General features: G+C 51.1%; 1 protein-coding gene across 2 annotated transcripts in view; it reads right to left on the reverse strand.

Annotated features, from left to right (window-relative positions):
* The window catches only part of LOC119461866 (dynactin subunit 4), a 245,552-nt gene that overhangs the window by 161,060 nt on the left and 58,940 nt on the right, over positions 1-25,552 (reverse strand). For both annotated transcript variants that reach the window (XM_049672777.1, XM_037723239.2), the window contains exon 5: positions 13,787-13,845. In XM_049672777.1, coding sequence (XP_049528734.1) covers positions 13,787-13,845 — 59 coding nt within the window. The remainder of the gene's footprint in view (positions 1-13,786; positions 13,846-25,552) is intronic.

Consider the following 25,552-nt stretch of genomic DNA (forward strand, 5'->3'; position numbering starts at 1 on the left):
TTTCGGTGTGATACGCGGAGCTTTCAAGGCTTCAAACGTGCAGCAGTGCCGAATGACATCACTTACAGAGTCCAGACTGTCTTTTCCGATGAGGAACTGGTAAACATACTCGGCAATCCAATTTAGAAGATGACCAACTTTGTCCTCTTCTGTCATCTGAGGGTCCAGGGCCTTGCACAATTTCAGCACTTCCTCGATGTACGTCGTGCACGTTTCGCCGGGAACTTGGACTCGCTGCATTAGGGTTTGTTCTGCAGGCTTTTTAGCTGCCGGATCTCCGAAGCACTTCTTGATTTCATCTACGAACCTTTCCCACCTCGTCATGCTGTTTTCGTGGTTTTCCAACCACACAGACGCGGTTCACTTGAGGAAGAAGGCAACATTGTTAAGCTGGGCCGTGGAATTCCAGCCATTGAACCAACTTGCGCGTTGGTAAAAGCTGAGCCATCTGTCCACGTCATCCCTGGCTTTTCCGGCGAAGGTTCATTGTTCGATGTAGGGCTGCCATGGGCAGCTGGAAGAATGCGGTGGGGTTGTCGCCGTCGGACGCCATCTCTGGTGGCAGACCGGCAATTCGGCGACTTATGAGAAGCTCCACGAATTGCGCTTCTGCGGGTGGTTCGTCGTCGTTGTTCGGGGATGCCGTTGTTTTACCCCACACCTCCACCAAAACTGTTACGATGGGGTGCATTTATTTAACAGATGAATTGATGAAAAGGGGCCGCGCTGACAACGAGCCGCTACAAAGACAAGCGCACTTCGTTCTCTTCTTCCGTCCTTGCCGCAGCTTTAGCGTAACAATATCGTCCCAAGACCACCATTGCACTTCTTTCGAAATTCACTCGGAAGTGATTACGCAAAATATTCACTCTGGGTATGGAGTACGGTGCATGTGTAACTGTAAAGAAGTGGTTTACTCATATTTTTGTCATCTGCTTTTGAGACATACGAGAATAAATTGGTCTTTACCTCTGTGTCCAACCAGATGGCCCAAAGCAACCTTGAGGCTTGTTTCGAAGTCACTGACATTGTGTGAAAATACAGTGCAGTCCACTTATCATGATATCAAGAAGAACGAAAAATCTGATCGTTATAGCCGATAATCGCTATATCGGGACTGCCGTCAAAAAAAACGAATATATTTTTGTAGTCCCGAAACCAAATTTGCAGCTTGCGAGAGAAAAAATCAACATTGTGCATCGTTGTGCTACCACCATTTGCATCGCGTCCAGCTGTTGCACGAACACTGGCGGCTATAATCTGGCATGCATGAAATCAATGAGCGACTCGATCGACGACATTGCACTTTGGTTGAACATCGGAGTCGGTGTCAATCACGGGCCATTGTCAATTTCGTCGTCACTGCCACTGCTGTCGTCGCCTCTGTCGCACAACGTCGCCGTCTGTCGGGACAACGATCGCCCCCGGCATAGATCTTTTCGTAGAATGTGTGGAGATGGGTTTGCACAAGGCTTACCCTACGAGCAACGGTCAGGAAAGGGCACGACGCTCCTCCACTCCGCAACGCACAAAGGCGCTACGGCAGGGTTCGTCGACTCTCCGACACGGCGCAGAGAAGGCTCCCAGAGTCAGATCGCCAACAAACACGGGTTTATTCACCCAAGGTACAGCTCAGTGCTACAGTCACGGCGCTTACGGGCCAAGGCTCGCCGCAAGACCGATCGAGTACGCGCGCCCGCTGCGCTAGGGCTAACCGGGTAACGGTCCGCCAAGCGCGATAACGAGGAGTCGCGAGAACAAAGGTCTCATGTAACCACCTCGTTGCGAGCCTGTGAGCCTCTCCCGCGGCGAGGAAGCGCTCAGCGGACGAGAGCTCGGGTGGAGAGGGTGCCCGGGGGCCGCCGCGCGGGAGGCCAATCAGGACGCGTCCCGGTGACGTGTCTCGCGGGGCAAGTCCAATCCCGGGGGGGAGAAGCACGGTTTGCGCGAAAAAGTAAGTCCGGCGCGCTCGCCATGTCCGCCATGTTGCCGTTACGGCGGCGGTTCCCGGGGATCGAGCTAAGCGCCACGCGCGAGCTGGGGGACGAGGCGCGGGAAGGCACCTCGATCCCCACATTCCCCCCTCCTAAAGACCGAGGCCAGCCTCCAAAGTGGCTGACCGAGGCCAAGTGGCAAGGTTGACTCAGCCAAAGAGGGCTAAGCCAGCGGGGCAAAGTCCAAGAGGGTGTCATCGTCTTCCTCAGGACCAGGACAGGGAGAAGGGGCCACAGCAGTCCACAAAGGTGAAGACGTCGCTTCTCTTGACACAAAGCCAGGGGTTTGCCTTGGCCACCAAAGTTCCGCACACTGGAAGGACCCCCTGCCAGGTGGAAGAGTTGGCAGCCCAGGAAAGACGGGGCAGGGCAGCACCATGGTTCAGCCAGCAACACTCGAGGTCCGCCGGACTGGAGCAGCCAGGAACGCGCTAGGCGTGGCTGCCATTTTGGCGCAGCAGCCACCACAGAAGTCACTGGGCTCCCCGGATTGCGCAGGAACAGCAGGCCGGGATAACCGGCCGCCAGGTCAGCAGCAGCAGCCGGAGTGACCCTCCTCGGCCAGAGGTCAGCGCCTGATTGGGGACCAGCCACAATTAGCGGCAGCCTAGGCAGCAGGAGGCAAGGCTGGCACGGGTTCGTGTCCTCCAGAGGCAGGAGTCATTCATGGCGGAAGGACCAGGAGCAGCAGGCCTTGAGGTCAGCAACAGGCTGGCATGGTAAGACCAGGGACTGCCGGCTTTGTGGTCAGCAAGACTGGTGGGACAGTGGAGCCAGGCGCAGGGAGCAGACTGGACGACACAAGCTGAAGGACAGGAACGCCCCCCGGCATAGCCGGCGTGCCAAGGAAGTTGCCCGCCTGGCTGACAGCCCAAAAAGGGGCGTTTGCCAGGCTGAGGCTTGGGCAACACATAAGAGGGTATATTAGGCCACATGGGCCTGTCACCGCTTCGATGTGCGCCCTTGCACCGTAGCAGTGTCTCTCCGTTCATCGGCGTGGCAGGGAATAAAGTCCGGCTACGAGCTGGTGGGAGAAAACCTGCCTAGGTGCGTTTCCGTAGGTTGTACCGGTGGCGTGGCCTGGGGCCAACCGTATCATGGTTTGCCTGCGGTTCGTTGACCACCTCCCCCTCTCCCCAGTCGTTGCTACGGGCAACGAAAGGTTTTTAGGTCCGAGATGTGAACTGGACCGCCGACTGGTCTCCCTTGGGAGTCGGCCAGCTTGTATACCAGAGGGGACATTTTGGTCTCCACTCGGTACGGGCCCAACCATTTGGCCGACAGGGCGGCAGAGATGCCTTCGGCGGCGTCACTCAAGACATGGTTGCGTCTGAGGACGAGATCGCCGACACCATAGTGCACGTCCTTATGTGACCGGTCATACTGGGCTTTTTGTCCAGCTCGCGCTGTTGCCAGGTTGGAACGGGCCAGGTTAAGGGCCGCGTCCATCCGTGAGCACAATTCCGCCGCGTAGCCGGAAAGGCCGGCTTTCGTGGTGCACGCCTCACTGCCGGTCCGCAGAACGCGGTCCATGGGGTTTGGCAGCTCTCTCCCGAAGTTGAGGAAAGCGGGCGTGTACCCAGTCGAACGGTTCACCGTGGACCGCAAGGAGAAGCCTATCTCGTTAAGACAGACATCCCAATCCCTATGTTGCTGGGCATAGGCCGCGACCAAGGGCTTGAGGTTCCGGTTAATCCGTTCTGTCGGGTTGGCCTGTGGGTGATACGTGGTTGTCTTGCGGTGCTTAATGCCAAAGACAGCACACGCATCCACGAACACCTTGGCCGTGAAGTAGGACGCGTTGTCCGTTATCAGCTCCGCCGGAAAGCCAAAGCGGTTAAAGACCTCGGTCAACTTGTCCCAGATCGCGCGTGCCGTTAACTTCCGAAGGGGAAAAAGTCCAACCCATTTCGTGAAGTGATCTGTGACAGCCAGGAGAAAAATGTAGCCTCGCCGGCTTCTGGGAAAAGGTCCCATAATGTCACAGGCCGCGACTTGCCAGGGTAGCTGGCTGTCGATTGGCTGCATGAGCCCGGGGGGTTTGCCCGCGCGAGGCTTCATACATTGGCACACGCGGCATGAGCGGGCGTAGTGAAGAGCGTCAGGCTTCATGCCTGGCCAGGTAGCGGAGCGGCACAACTTTTGGAAAGTCTTAAGGCCACTCGCATGTCTGTCCACCCGCGAGTCGTGGAAATAGCTCAGGGTGGCTTTCCTTAGACTGCGGGGTATCACCACCTTGAAAGACTCCTGAGGAGCCTCTTCAGATGGGATATAGCGCAGGAGAACTCCATCGGCGTCAAGCAGATACGTATCCAACGTGCCCGCAGCAATACCAGCTGCATCGCACTCGGCGCCAACAGCAATACCAGCTGTCCGGGTGCGCCCGACGGCATTGCCGCCCCGCTCCTCTTGGGAGCTCGGCTCTGTGAGCCCGTCGACAATTCGTCGACAAAATGGATCACTCTGCTGTGCCTTTACTAAACTCCTGCCTGCTGAAGACGATACCCGATGAGGTAACGGGATCCACCAGGTAAACGTCCTCTCCCGGGGCTGGCAATCCGAGGATCACTTCGCCGTCAGGGGTCGCGCCTTTCGAGCCATTGGAGACTGAGGGTCCGGCTTCTACTTGGTGCTCATGGGAGTGGCGGACCAAAGGATCAGACGCCGAAATGGGGGCTCGCGACAAAGCGTCCGCCACCACGTTTGAACTCCCTTTCCGGTAGCGCACAACAAAGTTGTAGCGCTGCAGTGTCAACGCCCAGCGCGCGAGGCGGCCCGAAGGCTCGCGCAAGCGCTTAAGCCAGATGAGCGCCATGTGGTCCGTTTCCACCACAAATGGCACTTCGTCGACGTAGCAGTCAAACTTCCGGAGAGCAAAAACTATAGCGAGACATTCCCGTTCCGTCACACTGTAGTTGCGCTCGGCGGCGTTCAGTGACCGGCTTGCAAAGGCGACTGGTCGAAGAACGCCGTCGTACTCCTGAAGCAGCACAGCCCCAAGGCCCAGGTCGCTCGCGTCAGCTTGGGCAACGAACTCCCTGTTGAGGTCGGGCAACTTCAGTTCGGCTGTGGCCACTAGAGCTCGGGATAGCGCATGAAAGGCACCCTCTTGCTCAGGCCCCCAGCTCCATCGTGCCGACTTTTTCAACAGTGCGGTCAAGGGCGCTTGAAGAGCGGCGCAATTCGGGATGTACTGTCTGTAGTAGTTCACCATACCCAAATTGCACCTAAGGCCCTGAAAGTTCACCGGCGTCGGGTATTCGAGGATAGCTCGGACCTTCGCTTCGCACGGCAGAACACGACCTCTGTCAATGGTAAAGCCCAATAGGGAAATGCGGGTCTCAGCTATTTGGGCTTTCTTCGGGTTTAGTGTCAACCCGGTGGCACGTAACCTCTCGAGGACGTCCTCCAGGTGGTGGAGGTGCTCCTCGAACGTTCGAGAGAAGATGACAATGTCATCGAGGTACGCTAGCACATAGCGCCACTTAGTATCCCCGAGAATGCGGTCAATTAATCTCTGGAACGTAGCTGCGGCTCCAGAGCAGCCAAATGGCATACGGGTGAACTGGTAAAGGCCTCGGTGAGAGGTGAACGCAGTTTTTTCCGCATCAGCCGGCTCCATCTGAACCTGCAGGTAGCCGCGGCTAGCATCCAGGATGGTGAAGTAGCACGCATCGCCTAGATTAGCCACGATTGAGTCCACGTTAGGCATAGGATAAGCATCCTTCCTCGTGACCTCGTTCAGCCGGCGGTAGTCCACACAGAGCCGAAAAGAGCAGTCTCTTTTAGGGACCATTACCACCGGAGAACCCCAGGGACTGTTTGAGCGCTGGACAATACCGGTCTCAATAAGCACATCCAATGCCTGGTCAATTGCCTTCCTCTTGGCCACACTAACGGGGCGAGGATTGCATTTCCACGGCAGTGCGTCGCCTGTGTCGATCCGATGTCGCCCAAGGGAGGTGCAACCCGGTCGTTCAGTGAACATCGCGCTGAAACGAGTCAGCAGCGACGACAGGCGTGCCTTCTCGTGCACCGACAAGCTGTCAGACAAAGGCGGCAGCGAGCAGTCCGAGCTGCGGCTTAACGGGGTGGTCGCCGGGGTAGCCGGAACCTTGACCGCCGTAGCAGCGCAACGCTCGTGAGAAAGCGGATCGCACCGACCGTTTTCCGCCGTGCCGGCCAAGGAGCCCATTTCGGCGGTGGAGTGAGGGACACGAGCCAAGGGGGCCGCGCTAGGTCTCCTCTCATCCTTCACTCGCGCGGCATCCGGCGCCTGAGGGGCCGCCGTGGCCAGCGGGAGTGTAGCGAAGGGTTGCAGGGGGCCGGAAGGGCCAGCCCTGTAGCCTCCGCTTGCGACGTCAATCACGATACCCGTGCGGGCGAGGAAGTCGCGACCAAGAATCACGGGTACGGAAAGACCCGGGAGATGCACAAAGCGCTGACGGCGCACGCGATTCTCCCAGCGCACAACCAACCGCACCGAGCCGCACGAGGTAGCCGTGCCACTCGCAAGGTGGAAGGCAGTGTCGCAGGCTCTAATGCGGACAGAACGCCGGCGCAAATGAGCCATAACCTCTTCGCCGAACAGCGAGACCGAGGCCCCGCTATCCAGCAACGCTACAAACTGTCGGCCAGCGATCGTAAGGGCGATGAAAGGCGCCGGCGTGGCGGACAAGTCAGTGCCAGCGCGACACGCCATTGGAGCCAGAGGTTGCGTTTCACCACCATGCGCCCCTACTGTCGCCGCCGGAGATAGGGAGCTCACCGGCGGCCGAAGCCGTTTCCCGACGGGCGAGGAGGCTCTTGCGTCGGGCGGCGCACAGTGCATGTTCGGGCAATATGGCCGCGTTCATGACAACGGTAGCAGACAACGCCTCGGTCCGATTGAGGGGGCCTGGGCGCGTCTTGGGCGCTGAGTGGTTTTCCTTCGCTAGCCAAAGGGGCACCGCGATCGGATTCCCCCTCCTGCGCAAGGGCACGAGGTTCCCATTCTCGTTGGCCGTGTGTGGCAGAACAGCGGGCCTGGGCGTACGAGTATGGGTCGAGAGCGCGGTCAGAAAGGTCGTGCGCATCTCGGTACTCTCTCGTGGCCTCGTACTTCGGGGGATTACGGGGTGACGAGTCACCACCAGCCCACGCGCAACGAGGTTCAAGAAAGGCGGACGGCGGTGGCGGTGGGCAGTAGGCTCTCGCTGCCAGTATGTCGCCCTGAATCCACTTCGCATCAGAGGCCAACTCGTTTAGGTCACGATAGAGGGCAGTAGAACACAGGTAAGCGGCGAAGGTTGGGTGAGCTTGACGAATGGCCCATTCTACCTTCTCTGTAGAACTATGCAGAAATAGTCTGAGATCCACATACCAAAAAAGACATTACAGAACTGGAAAAAGTGCAAAGACATGCAGTGAGTTTCATCTACAACAAATTTCGAAGTACTAACTCCCCATCTGCTCTAATGGTAGCTAACCAGATTATAAAGGCAGCGTAGGCCACGCAGGCGCCGCTCATTTATCGCTTTCATCCCCCCGCACGCTCGCACGACCGCCGGCGACGCGGACGTGATGCAGCTGGTGTATTGGTTTGGCGAACGAGCGAGACATGACACGGGAGTGTGATGTGAACAGACGCATATCTTTATTGGGCGGCCTTTATATGCCGAGCAGAACGAGAAAGGGTGCTTACCCTCGCCGCACAACCATATCTTGAGGGGGCGGGTTTGACACGAGGGGCACGCTGCGCAAGATACGATACATCCTCCTTGTTGCATAAAACAATGGAAATCCAAGAGCATACATTCAAAAAGTGTTAAGGTTTCATTGACGGCACTGAACAAAGTTTTCGTTATAAGCTAGGCGTTTAGGCAGCTTGCGCTGTCGCTGTGATCTTCTTAGAATTGGTGATGCGTCTATGCCGTGCTGGGCGCCGTATCACTGGACCCCGGCAAGGGCAAGGTCATTGGCCCCTCTTGTGCTGTTGTAGACTGCGCTTCATCCTCGCTGCCTTCAGGAAGGTCAGGGCTGAAGGTATCACTGGTTAGCAGCAGGTGTCTACGATTCCGTCGCAGGAGCCGCCCCTGCTCTGTCGTGACGTCGTAGGACCTGGGGTGTCCGGACGGTGTGAGAACTTTAGCTTTGCTTGTCCAGGCCCCTTTTGAACGCAGACGAACCGTGGCCCCTGTTTCGAGCGGCGGCAGCAGTCCTCCGGGGCAAATGGTCTGGGAGCGCTTCATGATGGCGTGGTCCGGTCCAGTCCCCACGTCCGGCAATGTGTTGCACAATCTTCTGCCTTGTAATATCTCCGCTGGGGCCTGTCCGCACTCTAGTGGCGTTGTCCTGTAAGCAAGGAGACCAAGCCAGAAGTCTTGCTTTGCTTCATGCGTTTTTTTTTTTTTTTTAATTTTGGAATTCTCTTGATAACCTGGACGCCTTTCTCGGCCAAACCATTCGATTGCGGAAATCCTGGACTAGATGTGACGTGTCGAAAGTCGTATGCCTTTGCAAAGGACCTGAAGTCATGACATGAGAATTGAGGTCCATTATCTGTCTGGACTTCCAATGGTATGCCATAACTAGAAAATATGGCGCTGGTTGCCTGAATAACCGTGCTCGCCGATGTGTCTCGTAGCTCTTGCACCTCTGGAAAATTTGACAGGGCGTCGTATATGCTGAGGTACGACCGTCCGCCGTACTCAAAGATATGGATGCCAACTTTACGCCACGGCTGTTTAGGCACAGGGCGCATCAGCAAAGGTTCTTGTGGCTGCATGTATGCATACTTCCTGCAAATAACACATTTCTGTATGAATGCTGCAATGTCAGTGTTAATGCCAGGCCAGAAGACAAGCCGTCTTGCCCTTTCTTTGCATTTGTTGATGACCATGTGCCCTTGGTGAATTTTGTCTAAGGTGTCCCTTCTCAAACTACTGGGAATGATTACTTTGCAGCCTTTCAACAGCACATCTCGTACCTGCGTCAGCTCCGAAGAGAACGGCCTCAGCAGACCCTCAATGGGTAGCCCATGTTCTAAATTGTTCAGCACCCCTTTCAGGTATGCGTCTCGACTCGTTTCTGTGGCCAGCTGTTCCCATGTTTCATTGCTGACGAGGGATGAAACGACACTCACCGCGTGCGCTTCCACGTCATCGCTGCTGACGTCACCGGCACGACTTGAAGTGGGAACCCGTGGCAGCATGTCGGCCAGTAGCAGCTGTTTTCCTGGAACGAACCGCATTTCCATGTCATAGCGCATCATTCTCAAAAAGAATCTTTGCAGCCGGGGCGGCATTTCACCAATTGGTTTCTGAGCGATAGCGAGCAAAGGGTGATGATCAGTCTCTACAAAGACTTTTCGGCCATACACGAAGTGGTGAAAGCGTTCACAGCCATAAACGATAGCCAACGCTTCTTTCTCAATTTGCGAATAGTGCTGCTCGGCTTCAGTTAGCACTCGTGAGGCATAGGCAACCGGCTTCCATATCTCATTGTTGCACTGGAGCAGCGCCGCTCCGATTCCATTCTGCGATGCATCACATGATACTTTAGTCACCTTAGTGGCGTCAAAAACGGAAAGTACGGGCTGCCTGCTGAGGTCGGTGCATAGTTGCTGCCACTCAGTCGCGTGGTTTACAGTCCATTCAAACATTGTGTCTCGCTTCAGGAGGCTTCGCAGGAGGCTTCGTTTTCGATTTGCACCTGAACCACCCAGTCACGTTGACTAGTCCACTTTCTTACGGACACATTCAGCACTTCAAAGTCGTCTTCATGGTCTTCTACCTCGTCAACTTGCGCTGCGCTTCTGCAACATACGGCAAAGTGATTTTTTCATTGGCACCGTCGGCATGTCCGGCTGTATGCAGGGCAATTTCTTTTAGCGTGCGTACGTCCGCACTTGAGGCATGAACAGTTGCCTTGACCCTGCCTTGTCTTGCGCACAGTGTTTACTTGATTTTGCTGGTTTTGCCATATTCCTCGGTGAGCCGCCGTTGCCTCCGCTGCCTTGCAAACTTGCTCTTCCTTATCTAAGGTTAATTTGTTGTCACCGAGCAGCTTTTCGCGGGTTTTATCATCGCTTAGCCCAAAAACGAGTTGATCCCGGATCATTAAATCTGTTAGTGCGCCAAAGTTGCACTCACGGGCCTGCTTTTTCAAATCCCGTAGGAAGTGTTCAAATGGCTCACCGGGGGCTTGACTCATGTTCCGAAAGACATAGCGCTCATGTACTTAGCTGTACTGTGTAGCGCAGTATTCCTCGAACTTCTTCACAATCGTAGCATAGTCTTCCTTGCTCTCGTCCTCTGCAAACGTGAAGGTGTTGAAGACTTCCGAGTGCTTCTTCGCCGGCAACACTCAGGAGTAAAGCTGCCTTCGTCTTGCTCGATCGGGGTTTTGCAGGGGGGTCAGATGCGGTCAAGAAAAGCTCAAGCCTCTGAATGAACAGCTTCCAGTTCTTGCTGGTGTCTCCTGACAGACGTAGCAGGTCTGGTGGCTTGAGGAAGTCCATGGCTGTTCTGTCGTCGCCTTCCTCCGATGAAGTCGTAGGTTTGGCTAGCCACTTCTGACACCATGTATCGGTTTGGCGAACGAGCGAGACATGACACGGGAGTGTGATGTGAACAGACGCATATCTTTATTGGGCGGCCTTCATATGCCGAGCAGAACGAGAAAGGGTGCTTACCCTCGCCGCACAACCATATCTTGAGGGGGCGGGTTTGACACGAGGCGCACGCTGCGCAAGATACGATACAGCTGGCGCCATCTTGTGTACACTGTGCTAACTTGCGAAGCTCTCCCTGGCTTTCGTTCGCAATCGGAGTGCAGGCGGGATGCGCTGCACGGTGATGGCTGCAGATACGAACTCGCGTAGGCGAACTTTCGCCCCGTCTGGATTAAGAACAACTTAGGAACGCAAATTTCATGATTGTTCTGCATGAAAAACGCTGCCCAGAAGCAAAATTTTGATCATTATATCCGATATGCGGTGATTAATATATCGTTATACAGTGCAATAATCATATAACGATACCACATATAACAATATATTGGTTATAACGATGAGTCGAGCTAAGAGTATCAACTTATGCATTAGGCTAGGGCTATGAGAAAAAAAAAACATATATAACGATATGTTATTCACCGCATATTGGATATAACGATTGAAATATTGCTTCTGGACGGTGTTTTTCATGCAGAATATACGTGAAAATTGTGTTCCTACATTGCCCTTAACCGAGACGGAGCGAAAAGTTCACCTACGCGAGTTCGTATCTGCCACCATTACCGTGCAGCGCATCCTGCCCGCGCGCCGATTGCGAAAGCCACAGAGAGCATCGCAAGTTGGTGCAGCATGCACAAGATGGCGCCAGCTGCTTCGCCCGGGCCCGCGTCACCGGCGGTCGCGCGAGGAGAGGGTAGAAGAAAGGCGATAAGCGAAGGCAGCGCCTCCTCTGGCGAGGATTATGCTTCAGGATTATGCGACACTATATCCGAGTTTTAAAATAATCAAATGTAACGTTAATGCAACGACACGTTCCAATGTTCGAAGTGTAACTGGAATGCGTTCCTTTCGCATTAAAGGACTTGTAACGGGAACTTGTTCCAAGATTGGGAAGGAACAAGGAACGAGCTTTCGTTCCTGTTTTAGATGAATGTGTACAACACTGTACTGATGTCGCCTATCCCCTGACCTGTCTTCTGCATAACGATGCCGTTTTTGAGCGACGCTTCTTTTCGTCATTCCTTCGGCATTTCGACCCAGCTACACCGACAGAGATCCACACCAATGCGAGTGGCGTGAGGTTGGTGGAGTCCTCGTTCGGCGATGCGACCGGAAAGAGCACGTCATTGCGAGTCGTACGTTAAGTAAGCCTGAACACAACTACACCGTTACGGAGCAAGAATGCCTAGCGATCATTTTTGCTGTGCAACGTTTCCACTCGTACGCATATGGACGCCCATTCACAATCGTCACAGATCACCATTCGTTGTGCTGGCTCCTCAACTTCCGTGATCCCTCTGGTCGACTCGCACGCTGGGCTCTACGTCTGTGGGAGTACAACTTCACAGTTTCATACAAGAGTGGTCACCGACACGCTGATGCTGACTGCCTTTCACGAATGCCGCTAAACCGGACACTTTGTGATACGGATAACTTTGACCATTTGATTGCTTCTTTGGCACCTGCATTTCCTGATAAAGTGACTTTTGAGAAGGAGCAGCGTGACGACTTCAGCTTAGAGCCGCTTTTCAATGCCGCACATGATTCCACAACAAGCCGAGGATATTGTGTTCGTGATGGCCTCCTCTACAAGAGGAATTTCATAACCACTGGTGCCCGCTTCCTTCTTGTAGTTCCGGGGAACCACCATCCTGCTGGCCATGCATGACGATCCTACCTCCGAACATCTAGGAGCAGCGCGTCATCGTGCCTAAGAACGGTTTTACTGGCCCCAAATACATCGGTCGACTGAAATCTATGTGGCCAGTTGGGCTCAGTGTCAGGCCCACAAACACCTCACTATGACGCCAGCCGGCCTTGTCCAACCACCGACACCTCCAAGCTCTCCTTTCGAGCAAGTTGGAATTGACCTCATGGGTCCCTTTCCCCGCTCATCGAAAGGGAACCGTTGGATCATCGTATGTGCCCACCATCTGACCCGGTACTGTGAGACGGCTGCCTTGCCACCTGCAACCGCCAGTTAAGTTTCCTGGTTTCTGCTGCATTGGATCATTCTCCATCACGGCCCTCCTCGAGTCATCATCAGCGACCGCTAGTTTACTGCAGATGTCGTAGAAGAGCTTCTTCGGTTGTGCGCTTCCAGTTTTCGCCACTCGGCACCGTATCACAAACAAATGGGATGACCGAGCATACCAACCACACACTGGTGAACATGTTGTCCATGTACGTGTCGCATCGGACCATAAAAACTGGGACGAAATTTTGTCCTTCATTACATACGCCTTTAACACTGCAAAGCACGAGACTACTGGCCACAGCCCGTTTTTCCTGCTCTACGCTCGTCCGCCACGTCACACACTGGACACCGTATTTTCTTTCTCCACCCACGATGATCTCACGATCGCCGAGACTCTTTGTCTCACTGAAGAAGCTCGACACTTGACCCGCATGCTTCGAAAAGACTGGTCAAAAGCACGGTACGACAGGCACCATCGAGATGTCACCTATTCTCCAGGGGATCTATTCTGGCTATGGTGTCTGGTGCGCAAATGTGGCTTGTGTCAAACTTCTCGCCAACTATACAGGCGCGTATGTTATTGCTGACCAGCTCCGTGAAGTAAATTATCGACTGGCACGTCTCACCGCAACTGAATGGCGCTCCACCAAGACTGAGGTTGTGCACGTCGCTCGTCTCAAGCCCTTCACTCCGAGAACTTAGTTTGACTTGCCCGGCGGGCTTCTTCTAAGAGGGGAGAAATATTACAGTCAATGTAGCCGCATGAGTGGAAGACGAAGGAGTGTCAGCGGAGAAGACGAGAAAGAGAATGTTTTTGCCCTTCGGAGACTCGCCCCGAAGCCTGTTTAAGAAACCCCGTTTTTCTCGCATCGTAACAATATGATATCTGTTTTAAAATTGCGAATTTTGCCGTTACTCGAATGTAACGCAAGGGTCAAGTTCAAGCAAAGAAAATCATGAAAAAAGACTCATTTAAATACAATAAATACGGTACCAGCCCTGCGGCTTTGCCAAGATTATATTGACAGTAAATGGGCAATTTAGTCCAAGTAAAATTTCGTTGCAATTGGCCTTCAATGCTTCTTTCTTGCAGCAACTTACCCAACACTGATGAGACCCGCAAACTTTTTAGCCACCACTGCCGACACTCCATATCGGTCCTTTAAAAAAGAGAAGAAAAATTTACTTTTGTGAAGGAACAACTACGAAGGCATCATCAAGCCCTGTTTAAATAGTATCACACATATTAGAAGAGTCTGCAAAGTCACCTCGCCAGCAAAACACAAGAGACAGAATGAATGGCCCAAATTGAGTTTGTTCAGAACTGCCATCTTCTGTGATACTGCATAGTATCTGAATTTGTGAGCAAAATACCAATCGTGGGGAAAAAGGGTATCTGTCATCGTTTGCCCCTCCGTGAATGGAGAACTAATGATGTTCCGATTCATTTGACTATCACTGGCACTCAACCTTTAGCACGTTTCCAGTCATTGCCATTTTGCCATGGCCAGATGCCATATGTGGACAAGCGTCAATCTTTACATGCAGCTTTGACAGCCACAAGATTAGATTTCGATTTATGCAATTAAATTATGGGGTTTTACGTGCCAAAACCACAATCTGATTATGAGGCGTGCCGTAGTGGGGGACTCCGGAAATTTTGACCACCTGGGGTTCTTTAACGTGCACCTAAATCTAAGTACACGCGTGTTTTCGCATTTCGCCCCCATCGAAATGCGGCCGCCGTGGCCGGGATTCGATCTCGCGACCTCGTGTTCAGCAGCCCAACACCATAGCCACTGAGCAACCACAGCGGGTGTGATTTATGCAATGGCTGTAAAAATGTAATGTGACCAGAAGAACACAAACCGTCCAGCTGCAGATGTACTTGCCATGGCCCTCCTGTTTTCATAACTCTGGGCCAGTAGCAGACAACATCAAACACAACAGTGGCAGTGTGCACTTTACTGTCAATGCTTACCGTGCCATTGCCAGCAGTGACACCGAGTCACATGACGTGCCATCCACACTTTCGTCTGTCATGCAGATCAGACTTAATGAGCGAAATCCCAGAACAGGACTTTAACATTTTTTGAAGTTAAGTGGAAAAAAGTGCTCGATTTGAAGCTTCAGGTAGACATTCCATTGATAAGCCTTTGATGGAACTCGGTGCTGGCAAACTCATTTAGTATTCTCGTCATGTAGAGTGTACGACAAAGAATCCAGCGGTTAAAAGGAACACCAGAGTGCATGGGCCCAGCTCTGCGGTGATGCACAGGTTCCCCAAGTACCACATGTGGGCCATTGCTCAGACACATGCGAATGAGGCAAGCTGCTAGCATGTTTCCAGTAATCGCAAAGTCAGTCTCTGATACAGCAGTCAGGAGGTAGCAAAAGAATAACACTAGACACAAGAATACATCACAGCCATCTTTACCATTAAAACTTGATCGTCTCGAACTGCACTAGCAGACAACAATTGAGACAGTCACCTTGAAGCGTCTGAGGTGGTCATGACAAGATGTGCACTCATTAGCTGACGCTAATGTTTGCTATTTCTTGGAGGCCGATATAACAATTATCTGTGCATGTGTTTTGTGCCTAATGTCTGTGCCTTAAAGCAGTATCCGTGCTGGTGTGTAGGCTGCACAATAAACACTCAAGAGGACCTAAAGTGTATTAAATGGAATGCAACGACCTATTTATCTTAAGTAAGGAGCACTTTGATGCAGAATTTTAACAGCATTCAAAGTATTTTAAATGTCTGAGTTCAAAATGTTATAATATATAAATACCCTGAAAAAATGTGCATTTGCTATTTAAATGTGCAAAAAACTTCGAGAATAAGCATAACCAATTAAAAGAAAAAATATTTTGCGGGCACTTTTTCAGCAATAGAGAGGAAACAGCAGGCAGAAAACTGGAAGTGGGCTTCACCCCAAGCCACCTATGGCTTCGTTTGGAATTTGTACAGACAGCTCTCGTCATATGTGAACCATACAGGTACATTTCGCTTGCTTTACGTAACGTCTGTGACACTCCTGCTGCCGGACATCTTACATCGGTCTACCTCTCCTGACAGTGCTTTGAAAAGAAACTGAGTCACGTGGCAAACGTTTTTCTTCTCGTCCTCTGTTGCTACCCTATACCAGCAAATGACACTCACAGCCTGTCATTCATTGTTGGCCGAAGACATTTAGCCACAAACTTCGTACTCAATACCAATACTTTGTGGGAAGTTTTTCATGGTAGTATGTTGCTCGTAGGCAACACTCGTCAATAAAGCGGCACATCGGCTGTTAGAGCTCATCAATACATTGCCTTTCAATGCTGGCGCTCGAACCCTGTACAACCATGGGCATCCATAAGCAAAGTAAACATTTTGCGTGGCATGTATTCCTTTTTGAAGCAAGAATGAAAAAAAAAAAAAAAAAAACTACAGTGTTGCTGCTGAGATACAGCAACAATCAAGCATATTGAAAGTAAGAAATGCCACTTTAAAACACAGTAACCTAAAACACAATCACCGTTTGCAAGGATGCACTGAGAAGTGCTGCTGGGCCAGTTAGTTCACACTAATACTTGAGAAAAACAGCAAGAAAATTTGACACAAACACGGTGGAAAGAAGAGACATCACAAGCATGGTGGTGTCTCTTCTATCCTATTTCCAAGTATCGGATGCATTAAGATTTGAATGGCCCACACATAGTGACTGTTCTTTTGCAACAAACTGTCACCCATAAGACACCCCCTGAATATAAAAGAAAACCTTAAAGACCGACTCGGGACATTCTGTTGCTCATGCAGCCTGCGGACACTGTCTATGCAATTATGCAATATGCAAAGCGGTTGCATGAGCAGACTGTGCGTCGCAGGTCACCCTATGCGTTGGACATTGGACATAAAATCTGAAACAATTACCTCTTTTTCAGCACACAGAAGGAAACATCAATGCCCTTGGCCTTGCGGCTAAATGTGGTACTGACTAACTAGTCCAGACGAATAATTTTATGAAGAGCAGACTCCCGATCATCGTCATGCTGTTTTCTTGTACCTGTACAAGTGCTTTCATAACTGCGGCTCGAATATAAAGCCATTGGCAAATAATCGGCAAGAAAATGAAAAGCATCAGCCAACAAGGTGTAGAGTGTGCCACGAGCATTTCGTGAAGGGACACTGAAGAGAAAGATGATGTCTTCTGTATCAGTAAATTATCCTTCTACAATATCAAAAAACACCACTCTTATCACGCCAAGACGTTTTGTAAGCCAGAAAAAATAAAATAACAAAACACGGGTGGCGACGCCTGCTTGAAGTTTGCGCATCAGCTCGCCGTGACATCATGGATTTTGACAATGTCTTCTAGGGCGGCCTGGTTAACTTGTTAGCGCCAGACTAGTACATTGTGTTCTAAAGGAGCCAAAGCTTGAACATAGTGAGTTCCGGGAACTTCTGCGGAGCCAACACGGTATAAATACGAAAAATACTTTGAAATCCGTGACATCACAGTGACGTACTGGCGTTGTGGCTTCAACACGAAATTCAGAATTTAAACTTTTACCTTCATTTTCTCTTTTAATAATCAACCCATTAGTTCCATGTTAACAATAACAGAGTTTTCAAAGAATGCTTTATCCGTCTAAGCTGATTTAGTGTTTTGCTTCAGTGTCCCTTCAGGTGACCTTTAAAATGCCACGTGACAAAAAAAAATTACTCCACCTCCCGCTAAAGGGAACCATGTGTGCATGCGAAGCAGCGGGGACATGGTTAGCTTGATCCGCCGCTTGACGTTTGCATTGTGATTCGGCTTCGCGTTGCCGCGCCGCCTCGGGATCCACCGCTCGACGTTGACGTTTCGATTCGACTTCCCGAGCCCGGAGTTCAGGGTCCGCTTGCCGGCGTTCATGTTTCCTTTCGGCACCGGCAACTGCACCGTTGGTTACGCAAATGCCGACAACACGCACATTCTCACTTTTGCCAGTGTTGTTTGCAGTGTGGTTCCTTCGCGCTCTCCTATGCTTGCCAATTGTCCTGAAAGGGCTTACTTCGGCTGGCTATTAATGTGTAAGCATTCTTTGCCGAGTACCCCTGCTCCGTCATAAGTGCAATGCCTTATATCTGCACAAAAATGCTTAGCTTGCAAAGTTAAGACATTTGAGCATTATAATAGTCTAAATGCAGATGAGTGGAGCAATACGGAACAATTTAAATAGAAAAAAAAATTAAATGTGAATACCAAATGTCCCATTGACGTGCTTGTGGCGCTAGAGATGGCGGCCGTAGCGTAGACTGTCACGGATAGGGCCGTGATTGAGCACTCTTACGGGAATCCCCCGTTTCAAGAACGCTAGTTTCGGTGCCACCCACCCGACAGGCATTGCGTGCGGATTTGGCACCAGACGAAGATTTGCGCGAGGGGGTCTCGAGTGATCACCTTCGGGGATACGATCTCGGGCGACGGATGCGCTGGAGAAATGCTGCTGCATGCGCTGTTGCTCCGCATCCACTGCAGAGTTACGCAATATCTCGCAGAAGTGATCGTATCTCCGAAAGCGATCGACCGAGAATCCACGGCAGTGCCACCATTGCTGATCGACGCACGGGGCGCACCGTGCTGTCGGGAATGCGGTTCTACAGTCGAATCCCCCTATAACGAATGCCGCTACAACGAAATTTTCGCTACAACAAAGATTTTCCGATTCCCCGTCAGCAGCCCATAAGTAATACAAAAATAGTCCCTTCATAACAAAGGCATTTCATTCGGTATTTCCGCTTCAAAGAACTTTTCGAGAACGAAACTGCAACTGAATTGAAATTGGAACTGCTGAGTAGTCGAATTAGAAGGCCCTTCCAAAGCTGTAACGATCGTACGTCCGATTGAACGATGTTTTCGCGAACGAAATCAAATTCAAAGTACCGATTTAAGCCACTGCAATCTACAGCCACGCGTGGTCATCAAGCACCTGCGCAATACTGCATGGGAATCACTGCAATCGCTGCCGTTTTTTGTGGTCTGTGTCAGGTCGAAATGGCTACGCCAACAAAGAAGCGTAAATTTCTCTCTCTCGAGGAGAAGGCACATATGATCGCCGAGGCAGAAAGCGGAAGGAAAAAATCTCGCAGTTTTGCCCGAAAGGAGAAGCATCGATTGCAATAGCAGATTAGTAGACAACTATATGAACTAAGAATAGTAATTTTATTGGCCGTATAAACTTGTAAAATGTAAACATTCGCTAACTAAATTACCGAGCACGGTGTCACATGCGCTCAGGTAAACATGAACACATCTCGCTCGATGACCAAGGACACTCGGTGTCAACACACTGGAGTGAGAAGGCGCGGAAATAGGAGCGAGCGAATTGACCTCCGTGCCGTCTCTCGCTTCACCGCGAAAAACGTTGAAAGCACAGCGCACACGGTTCTAGTTGCACTTTGCCCATATCGCAGATCGCTTTGAAGATCAGGCCCGCGCGCGGGCGCTCACTTTGCACACATCGCAGATTGCTTTCAAAATAGCGCCCGAGTGGCCGCGCCGCCGCCGCTGTTGTCATCAAGGTGCTAACATCTCGTCATCTGGGGAAAATGACAATCCGCTAGACACACTGACTCCGGCGACTGCTTTGAAAGTAATGGATCATTTTCACCTCATCAGAAAAGTTATCAGAACCCATGACAACGGCATTGAGATGGCTTTTTTAACGGGAAGGGTGTAAGATTGGGTAGGTTAACAGCGCAAGGCCACCAGAGGGGACAGAAGAGAGTAACGCCTTTGCTTGCCGTGAAGCGTAAGAAATCCAGGCTGACCGACTTGTGAAAATAAAACTTCCGGTAAGCACAAGCTTGCCAAGCTTGCAGACTTTGTCATAAATATGCAGTGAAATTGTGATCATTCAAACCACTTCATTGCGACGGTGCATGTGCCGCAAAATGAGTGTGTAGTGTTTGGGACTGTTCGGCACTTTCGCTAGTGCGCAGTGATGTGGAAGAATGACAGAGAGTCGTTTTGGAGCATTTATAAAATCAAAAAGAATCTTTAAAATATGCATATACAGAGAGTTGATAATCTGCGTAATGGCAGTCAGTGTGTCCCCACACACACACGAGTCTAAACGGGCTGAGACAGTCCCGTGTTTTGAGGCTCACGCTTCTGTTGTCACGGCACTGCGGGTTCACCCGTGCTCGAGCCTACTGCGACGACGACACGTTCAGCAGCGGCGGATCCAGGTTTTTTATGAGGGGGGGGTCAGCTTCTGTCAATGATGACGATGATAATGATAGTAGCCTTATTTACCGAAATTTACAGTTTTTCCTCACGATAAACCCGCGTTTTATACGGCTAAAGCAACACCTGTAGCCCTCCGTGGTGGCTCAGTCAGCTCAGGCGTTGAGCACGAGATCGCGGGATCAAAATCCCGGTCGCGGCGGCCGCATTTCGATGGAGGCGAAATGCAAAAACGCCCCTGTTCTTGCGTTGTGGTGCAGGTTAAAGAACCCCAGGTGGTCAAAATTAATCCGGAGCCTTCCACTACGGCATGCCTCATAATCAGAACTGGTTTTGGCACGTAGAACCCCAGAAAGAGTAAGAAGATCTGCACGAAGCCAGGTATCGGTTTCTTCGAGCTTATAGGACAAGGACGTTACCCAATACAGCCATGTGCTTGGCGGCTGCGCCTGATAATACAGGGTGTTCAAAACTAAGCGTTATGGTTTTCTTAAAGTTAGGCACTGGGAGGCACGCGAAGACCACCTCTGCAAATAAGTTATGTGGCTAGGGGGCACAAAGTGAGATGATAATTATCGCTGTGAGCAGCCCAATTAACAAAAATTGAACAATTATTTTTTGTTGACTGCAGTAAGTGGGTATGTTTGTATTGAAAACTTAGAGACAGTCGAGTTTCTACACAGTATCAGTTGGAAGAAGTATTCTAGCGTGTCTGTGCTCCGAGATATCAGACTCCAAATTTCAATTGTCATACTGCGCAGAATAATCGAGAATAAAGACGCGACAATTCTCATGAATTCCCGTGAATGATCATAAAGGTCCGTGACCACTTCTGTGGAGGGATGGCGGTGCCATCTTCTCTCTTGAGTCGTGGTGGTGTGTTGACTAGAGGAACGTTCTTGAATACGGGCGTAACGCTCTGCTCCAACGCAGCAACCACTACGCTGGTTGTTTATGATATGGGAATCACCGCGTATGAAGACTCACGACGCCACCTACAAGAAGAACGATGTGGCGTAGTAGCCGAGAGCGCGAGCCAGCGTCTTCATGTTTTGTTTCCCACGCGACGTCATGCTTTTACACAAGGCGCGTATCTGCTCCCGTTTCTCTAACCACGCGACGCAATCCTAGGCCCGCGCTGGCGTTGGCCGCAGACGTCACGCTCCCCCCCTTCGCAGCCGCTGCTCGAGGCTTCGCCCCGCTCCGCGAGAACGCCCACTCAGATTAACGGATCCGGCGGCTTTGAGCCTCCTATGCTTAATGTACGACAATAAAACTGCGAAGTTACAATGAAAAACTTGTAGCGTACGAACGGTACTGGGCTCGTACTGGATATTGTCAACGTGTAACTGTGATCCCAATAAGTGCTACGTTATAAAAAGTTGTCCATGCGTAGTTCTTAGTTTAGCTATTAGTTGTTATTATTTATATATGGACACTTCAGCGAGAGATCTCTTTCATTAAGCAGGTTGGTCGCGGAACCGATGACAGCCAATGAGGCAACCGTTGACACCCCAAGGGGAAACTAAGTTAATCAGGCGCGAAGGCGCTCGAGCGGACCTCGGCGTGTTTGGCAAAAGGGACGTCCCCTCGTTCATTCGACGCCACCGACGGCAGGAGTAAGGCACGGCAGGCGCCAGGAGGTTCAAGGTGTTCATGAGAAAAATTAACTACGGCAACTTCGCGACACCACACTCCTACGGAATACAACTAAGCTTGTGAGCGAGCTAGCTTTACTTCTACATGGCTGATACCACTGGTACTCGCGAAAAATACTTTTGAAGAATGCTGGTGGTCATACTTTTTTTTTTTTGTGACAGGGCCACCCCCCTGTCAGCGAGGGGGCGATGTAGAAATCTGAGGGGGGGGTCAGGACATCCGGACATCCCCCCTGGATCCGCGCCTGACGTTCAGGCCCCGTCCAGCACGGTTCTTGGGCTCGGCATGCTCAAGAGCAGCAACGGCAGCAGCCAGGGAACGCCTTGTCCAGCAGCACGGCCTCGGTGTCCGGCTCGTGCGCGCCTCTCGCGACCGACGTGCTACAGTCGCACGTCCAGCACGGCCTCAGTGCCCAGCTCATACACTGCTCGTAATCCATGTGCGGCGGCCGCACGTGAGGACCGTGTCTAGCACAGCAACATCTGTGCCAGACGAACGCTGCTCGGCACAGCTCAGGTGCGGCAGCTCAGGGACCGACGGCCCTCAGGTGAGCCAGCGTCTCGAGCACTGGCAGCAGGCGTTCCTCGGGCGCCCTCGTCCACGCTGGGCTCCGCAATCCTCCGCACCTTGCCACAGACGTCTCACCTGGCAGGACCTCTCGCCTCGTTCACCCCAGGAGCTCGGAACTGCAGCTCGCCTGGTTCAAACACTGCGAGCTCGCCTCGTGCCGCCATGCTCGTGCACCCGTTCACTTCTTCCTGCCGGAGCTTGGGTGGCCGCTCCGATCTTCTAGCGGCACTTACATATGACAGAGTGTTTCGCGATCGGCCGGGCATGCCCATTGGGTTAGACGTCGGACACAACGTACGAAAAATGCTGTAACAGCGGCACGAAATGCATGCTCTCATGAAGTTGAGACTTTATTGACTGCCTTCGGTACATCTCAACCTTTGCCCCCACACCATCACGATTTCCCGGACGATGGTTTCGGTTTCGTTCGCAGCTTTGCCGTTTGGTGTACATATATAGATACCAATTTCGCGTCAATGAAGTTTCGCCACAACGAAATTTTTCGCATGTCCCGTGAATTTCATTGTAGCAAGACTCGACTGTATATCCTCGAGTAAAGTAGACCAACAGAATTTTGACACTGAAACTTCCTTCTGCGATGCATCTGTCCTGTCTCACCTCGTAACAACGAAATTCTCGCAAAAGCACATTTTTTCGCAATCCCCGCCAATTTTGTTATTGCAAGGTTCAACTGTATCTGCTTGTCATCAAGAGTAGATCATGGGTGTTGAAAAGCAATACAATGCTTTCCACACTCCTTTCCAGTATGCCTTCTAGCGAACTCTTTCTGCTCTATCAGCGAGTTTTCAATCGATGGCAAGGAGTGCATGTGCCGGGACATCGGGCTCAACAATTTTTCCTGTTAATGATACTTTCTTCACCTTGTGAGAATTATTTCCACACAACCGATTTTCCATATTCAGTGTTCCAAGTGTAGATTAATTCGTACTAGCGCCGTGATCTGCTAGCCTCCTGGTTAGCTCCAGATGGTAGAGAGACCACCCCGGAAAGGCGTTGGTCCCGGGTTGGAATCTTGGACCGGGACAAATTTTTCTTCAACTACGAAGCTTTGTAGCTTCGTGCTACATACGGGTGCATTTTCATTAACCCTCCTTGTGGAATTCCACAGAACTGATTTGCCATATGCAGAATTTCTTGTAAGGTAAAGTGACGAGAGCATAGTTTGCAAAAACATTGACACCACACCAGGTTCCTTTTTTAGAAATTATAGACCTCATGCTTATGCGTCTTGGCACTAAAATATAAGTCAAGCTGAAGCTCCTTTGACTGTTTTACTCTCGCAGCAAGTCGTAAGAAGACCAACTTGCTCAAGCAGCCTAGGCACTTTTTTTTTTTTTTTTGCCTGTTTCGCATTTGTGTTGGTTGGGACAAAGTTCTTTTATACAGTAAAATCTCAGGGATACGAATTTCACGGGGTCGTGTGAAATATTCGTATCACCCGAAATTCGTATAATGAAAACACACACAATATCAAGAAAAATTAATTTATTTTTAGCAGAAAAAAATCTTAATAGTGGAACCCCGTTGATACGTTCCCCGCTGCTGCATTTCCACAGCTGCTACGTCGCATTTTCACGGTTACGACCTAAATCCCATTGACTTCAGTGTATTTCAATACACAGAAGTCATACAAGGAAGTTCCCCTTCATACGTCACCAATCTGCAATGTTCCTGCATCTTACGTTGAGCTTGAATGTGGCGGTCACGTAAATTTGGTGGTGCAGCCAGCTTGCAGGTTGCAACAAGTGACCGATGTGTTGCAACAAGCGACCGGCACGTTGCAGATACGGTGTGGCTCTACAACCGCTGTATCTTGAAAGCAATCTGCAACGCATGCAAAGTGTGCGACCGCACGGGCCTCATCTTCAAAACGATCTGCGATGTTGACAAAGTGCGCCTAGTGCCTTATAGTACCTTCGGCTGAGCCACCCTCGCACAGTGGCAGTGCAGCGGAAATTACGCCAAACACCGCCCGAGTTTCACGTTTCGCACCTGCCAGATGAACGTGCAAGCCACCAAAAGGGAGTTTGCGAATGTAGCGCCCTCTGCGAGATACATGTCGAATTCGAAGTTCAGCAGACGATGCTTTATTACATAAGCCACTTATCACTAAGTATCGCCGTGATTTGCAGACGTGAACAAGGTCAAGCATTTTATTGATGACAAATGCTTGAAATATGAAGTGTTTTTAAAACTGAAAAGAAACGATGGAAACGAAAGTTAGAGCATAAAAGTCAGAAAGTGATGCTGCAGCTTCATACCTCATCATCGTATGACGGCGCTAGAATTGCGATGAATGATGATGATGATGATGATATTTGGCGTTTTGTGGCACAAGAGCCAAATGTGGCCAAAGAGCGCCAAGACAATGAATGGTATGTTTGCCATGATCGGTGAGTTCCGATGATAGGATGTTATGTGGCTGTAAAGGGGCCTAAGAACAAATCGCGGTATATAAGCGTAAAACATACATCGAATTGAATTATGGTAGTGACGTGTGGAGTGATCTGTGGATTTGTGATGAAATTTTTCACCTTTGACAGCTGCCCTCGTCAGCGCTCCTGATTAGCAGCGACGATCGACTGCGTTGTCTTCGCTGACCGATTACCTACTGGATTGTAGCATCAAAAGTAGTTTCGTGCTAGTCACACAGACACACGGCTGCCATCATCACCGCCTGCTACAAAATGGCACCTGAATTGAACGGCCCGGCCCGCTTTTCGTCGTCTGGTACTGCGCGCTGCTTGACGGAATTGCACCACGCTCCACCGTAGATTTCCGCAGAGGCACGGTGGCGCACTCGTGTCTTGTTAGTCCCAGCCGAATGGGTGCCACTACACGCGTGGCGCCGAGAAGAACGTTCGACACCGCGAGAGTGCACTAAAAACGCCACGAGTGCTGTCAGCCGAAGGTACCAGTAGTATGCTTTCCAAGTTTTAGTTCATGTTGAAGCAAGAGACAGCACGAAGGTCACTGCTGCTGCCGTGCTTCCTTACTCAACCGTTTTGACAGCAAGTTTTTGCTGTCATCGAGCAAGATGTGTTCTATGTTTACCTGTGCACGCATGACAGCACGCTTGTTAATTTAGTTGGTCAGTGAATGTTTACAAGTTCATACGGCTGATAAAACTACTACCGTTACTTCGTAAAGCTGTCTACTAATTTACTATTGCAATCAATGCTTTGCCTTTCGAGCGAAAGTGCAACAATTTTGTCTCTCTTTTTTTTTTGTTGCCTTGAAAAACGTATTAACGGGGTTCTACTATCAGTATGTATTTTCTACGTCAAGTGCAGGGAGTGTTTTGGCCATCGTGGCTGCAGCGGTCCTCGTCTTCTTCCTGACTGGTCAAAGCATTAGGCTGTGATGCGGTGCGGTCCGCTCAACCGGGGGACCA

This window comes from Dermacentor silvarum, chromosome 8 (genome assembly GCF_013339745.2).
Source record: "Dermacentor silvarum isolate Dsil-2018 chromosome 8, BIME_Dsil_1.4, whole genome shotgun sequence".
In the NCBI taxonomy this organism is placed as follows: Eukaryota; Metazoa; Arthropoda; class Arachnida; order Ixodida; family Ixodidae; genus Dermacentor; species Dermacentor silvarum.